At 42.6% G+C, this 5,000-nt stretch overlaps 1 protein-coding gene across 1 annotated transcript in view; it reads right to left on the bottom strand.

Moving 5' to 3' along the window:
* Positions 1-250: 250 nt before the first annotated feature.
* Positions 251-5,000, bottom strand: part of pola1 (polymerase (DNA directed), alpha 1) — a 27,631-nt gene continuing 22,881 nt past the window's right edge. Inside the window, exons 33-35 of the mRNA XM_068710324.1 lie at positions 4,762-4,943; positions 1,711-1,842; positions 251-274 (exon numbers count right to left, since the gene is read on the bottom strand). Of these exons, the coding sequence (XP_068566425.1) occupies positions 251-274; positions 1,711-1,842; positions 4,762-4,943 (338 nt within the window). The remainder of the gene's footprint in view (positions 275-1,710; positions 1,843-4,761; positions 4,944-5,000) is intronic.

Here is a 5,000-nt window from a genome sequence, read left to right on the forward strand (position 1 = left end):
AGCAGCTCTGTCAGGCTGTTCGGTGCTTTGGGCTTGTCAGCATGCTAACATGCTCACAATGCTAACATGCGGATGTTTAGCAGATCGTTCCTGCCGCGATCACCACTTTAGACTGTTAAAATGCTAACGTTTGCTAATGCTAGGAATGTCCTGCGCAGGTATTTGGTCGTAAACCAATGTATTGGACAAGTAGACGGGATGGTGGCAGCGGCTCATGATGGGGAGCTGGTTTGTTGGCAGCGTGTGAGTCTTATTCATCTTTACACGCTCCGTCCTACATGGACACAGGATGAAGTGTGTTGTATGTTTTAGGGTTGTAGTCAACCAAAGAAAATCTTGGTCCCCTGAAATTCTACCTGCTCTGTAACCAATCGATTAGTCAATGGTGGAAATAAAAAAAATCTGGATGTTTAAAATTTTCGAGTCTAAAAGATCCCCACAATTTAGTTAAAATTGATCAATTGGTGAACAATTAAAACAGATAGCCAGCGGCAGCATTTCATCATTTTTATCTATAGGATATTCGACATGTATTTGATCGTGTGGCCGTGAACGTTTGCACGTCTGAACTCGTTTCTGGCCTCGTGTTCTTCTATCTGGACGTCTGAACAGTGAAGTGGAAAGTCAATGATCCATATTTTCACACCTTGCATGCTTTTGAGACGGCAAAATGTGCCAAACTGCAAACATAATGTACCCTGTAAAGCGTATAATCCAACATAGTAAGAGTTCTTTCTAGCCAAGAGCAGCCCCGTATGATTGAACCAAATCTGCTTCATCTTTAAAGTCAAATACATTGGATTTGATTTTTAGTTCTTGCTGTATCGCCAGTGATTCGGTTCTCCCAGATGTATCATTTAAATTCCACCCTATAACCTTAACAAAAAAAACTGGACAAATAGTGCATGTTAAACGTGGTATTCAAAGTAAGAATGGCCAGTTAAGTATTTTCACAGATCATGCTCCTTCAAATCTTTCTGGTGCTCTTTTCATTTCGCCAGCATAATGTGCTCTTTAGTGGAAAATGTCAGCGCAGTGCCCTGCTGAGGTTTCCATCATCTCTCTCAACATCTTTCTGATGGCTTCTCTTATCATTACTGAATCAGCTGAATCCCACATTGTGTTAAATACAGTCCAACCCTTTCATAAACACTTAGTGAAAGGTCAATTTTCACAAGACTTTTCCCTCTCTGAAGACTTGTTTTATGTCAGCTGAAGCGTTCATTTAATTCCTTTAGGAATGTGTTGATTGATGTAGTGGCATGCAAACAACCACGATGCTTTGCAATGCAAATGGTTTAAGAGAAGAGCTTTTGGACCATGGATTTACATTTAATGTCTATTTCTGATCAATTGAAGCATGTGTTCTGAATACATTTCTGTTTGTGAATTAACTGCAAGTTCATTCAGAAAAAAAGGTTGAGAGAGAGAGAGAGAGAGAGAGAGAGAGAGAGACACACAGAGACAGAGACAGAGAGAGAGAGAGAGAGAGAGACACACAGAGACAGAGACAGAGAGAGAGAGAGAGAGGTCTGGCCAGCTGTGCTAGTCTAACAAGTTGCAGCATTAAACACTGAATGGAAAAAAAGTCCATTTGTGGCCCCGCAGGTGGTGAAGTACATACATGAATGTTTGTGTGTGCTTGTGTTCTTCAGTGTGTGTAAAGCAGAGTTGTATTGCCAACTGACACACAAACAGAGAAATACTCACAGAGTAGTATTTTTTGATGTGACGACGGATGTCATGTAGCAGTTTGTTGCTGATGTTGACGGCGTAGTCGACGGGTCGGCTCCCGCAGGGGACGTGACAGCATCGCAACAAGCCGGGCTCCAACTTCAATCCCTGGGAAAAGAGAAAATGTGTCACGACAACAGATGGATTCATATATGCTCGACATCGGCTGTAGTTATCGAGAAAACAATCCTCTTCAGTCTTGTTAAAAAAATAACATGAATGAAAGCAGGCGGCAGTAATGCTGCATACAATCCATTCTAATGGCTCGCACAAATACTGTGGATGGGTTCAACCTTCTGCCCTTAAACAAAGTGCTGATAGGAATGTCTGCACAATACTGCAGCTGAATAATTAGAAAATAAGAAAAATGACAGTTTGTCATAGCAGATGGCAAACATGTCGAGCAAAGAGCAAAACATCTCGCAAATATTTGCCAAAATTGACCTAAACGAGTGCAACACTATTAAAATGTACGCCATCATCCCCAGTATTAAACAACATCGTCACTGTCCTGTGCTAAACACTTCTAGTAGAACTCAACTTTGTTGTTTCTCACTGAAATGCATCTTGGAAGTTGTAGTTACCGTCTCACATTTTTTTTTTTTTTTCATCCACAGGTTGTACCTTTGAATTTCTATCAAAGAACCAGCTATTTTCTAAGACAGTTGCTTAACTTCTGCCCATCCTAGCTGTGATACTTAAAGTCAATCTATTTTGCAGACATTAAAAGGCTTTCAGATGTCTGTAGGTACAAAGGCTATTAGAGGGAAGCGTTTACTACACTCACTGCAATACCTACAATCTCACTCCCACCAGATTTCATGAATGTAGTGTCCTGTGCGTAAATATGTGTGTGTGTGCGCGCACACAGGGATTCATCCCAGCTAAGCAGTTATGTAACACATCAACTTGGCCATTACCTGTAAACCTCTACAAAGAACGTGTCAGAGGCATGGAAGGTGTCAGGGCTTAAAGCCCCCCCAGAGTCCAGTAAATTTAACATTATATTAGCCAGAAGAAAACAGGTCAACATGACCTCTATAGCCATGAATTGTCCACTTCACAGCAAGGCATACAGTTAATTCAATGAAATATATATATAACAGCTTTAAACACTCGCTCCTTTAAACCTGAACTCCATTTAACTGGAGCTGGAGCATGACACAAGTATGCGTGTCATTGAGCCACATGTAGCGGTTTTGTTTGCCTACTTCATTCTTTTTTCCTCATTTTCTGCCAGTTCAAGTCATTTAATTCATTTGACTCCCTTTAATATGCAGCTACACACATTAACCCCCTCCATCTTGGTCTATTCGCCTCTTCCTTTCCACTTCTTCATGTTTTTTTTACCCCCCCACCCCCACCCCCGTCTGCTCTGGATGAAAGCAGCCTCCCTTCTTCTCATCCCCTCCTACTCTTTTATCTCGCTTGTTTCATTCCAAACTTGATAACAGGATTCTCCCTCCCAAACAAGTTGTATCTATAAAAAAAAATAATCATACACTCCCTCACTAGTTGATTTACAGCTGTGAAATTAAATTAAAATATGACAAACACCCAAAGTATTTTTTGTGTTTGTGTGAGATATCTGTGAGGATCGTATCTCTGAAACACACATCGCTCCTCAAAGTATTGTCAACCCCAAACCAACGTCATCTTTAACACATCTGCACCATAAAAAGCTCTTACAAACCTGTATCATAATGTTAAAAACATTTAAGATCCCTTACTGTTTTCCTCCATGTCGTGGCCTAACGCTCCTTCTAAACTCTGGGAAATCCCTGCAGCTCCATCCAGCTTTTTCTCCCTCCACACTTTATCCTTTCATCCCCCTCTCTACCCGCTACCCTCATCAAACAACTTTCCTCCTCTGTCTGTCCTCCATCATCCATCACCACCGCCTCCTACCATCTCTGGCTCTGTGTCAGTGGTGGAGTCAAGGCCCATCTGTCCTCCCCTCTCACTGAGCTGTTAGACCATGTTCACCACCCTAATTAACTTACTGTCTTATCAGTTTCTCTGTGTGTGTGTGTGTGTGTGTGTGTGTGCGTGTGTGTGTTTGTGTGCATGCCTCTTGACGCATGCTGGAAAATTAACCAGCAATCAGACAAATCCTGGTGAGTTTAGTCTGAAGTTGGGAATTATTCCTAACAACTTTTCAAGAGCAGATATCACCATTAAAACCACAAAGCAGGAAGTTGTTGTTTTCCCCCCTTTTTCATCGACTTAACCAGAATCTACCTCTTCTCTGGTTTGTTTTAAGTGCGAGTGTGTATGCCTCTCAGTAAAACATATCAGTGTGTCTGCTGAAGTGTTATTATATCCACCTTTATGGAGTGCGTGTGTGTATAACACTCCTTTTTTAATTTAATGCAAGTCCTCTCCGCCAGCAGAGGACAGAAGGTTGTCAGTTTTATTAGTATCTTTCAGACGAGAAAAGGCTGCGTGCCCTGCTCCTCATTAGAAGCTGATAACACACACACACACACACACACACACACACACACACACACACACACACACACACACACACGACCTTGGACTGACAAATGGTAGGAGATCAGTGTGTGTGTGTGTGTGTGTGTGTGTGTGTGTGTGTGTGTGTGTGTGTGTGTGTGTGTGTGTGTGTGTGTTTTCATGGAGCAGCAGGGGTTATGGAAAGGCTTTTCAAGTTGTGGAGTCCAAACTATGCCAATGAAAACAGAGTCTGTATTGGAGCCAGGCAGCTGTCTAAAAATACAGACAGAGACACAATATGGAGGATGACTGAAGCATGAATCCCCCACAGGAAGTTTGACGGAAATTCTTCTCCACCCTCCGACTCTTAAAGGGAGTCTCTACTGATTAATCCATTACACCTGTGAAACACATTGTTGGTGATAAAATATACTTAAACTACAAGTCTCCTCGTCGCTACACTAATGCAGGAAGTACACTTGTTGTATGTCTTGCTCCATGGCCATAGAAAGACATGCAAAAACCACAGCAGTAGATGAGTAAAGGAGGTTTGTGACGACTTCTACTCACAGCTCCTTCAAAGACGCTGTCGTATACGTTGTCGGTGCCGCATTGCGGGCAGGTGAAGGTGAACCTCTCACAGTCTTTGTAGCGCTCTTCGTCGGTCAGCTGGACCGGAGCTCCCAGCGTGCCATCGGCCTCTTCCTCCCTCTGGTACTGCTGGTGAGCCCGGAAGTGACTCGGGTCCAGACCTGGTACGGACAAAAGATAATTCTGCCTGACACCACAGATTTCTTTTAACCTGTCGC

Source organism: Cebidichthys violaceus, unplaced genomic scaffold (genome assembly GCF_023349555.1).
Source record: "Cebidichthys violaceus isolate CVI_PGR_0920_01 unplaced genomic scaffold, fCebVio1.0.p SCAF_15, whole genome shotgun sequence".
In the NCBI taxonomy this organism is placed as follows: Eukaryota; Metazoa; Chordata; class Actinopteri; order Perciformes; family Stichaeidae; genus Cebidichthys; species Cebidichthys violaceus.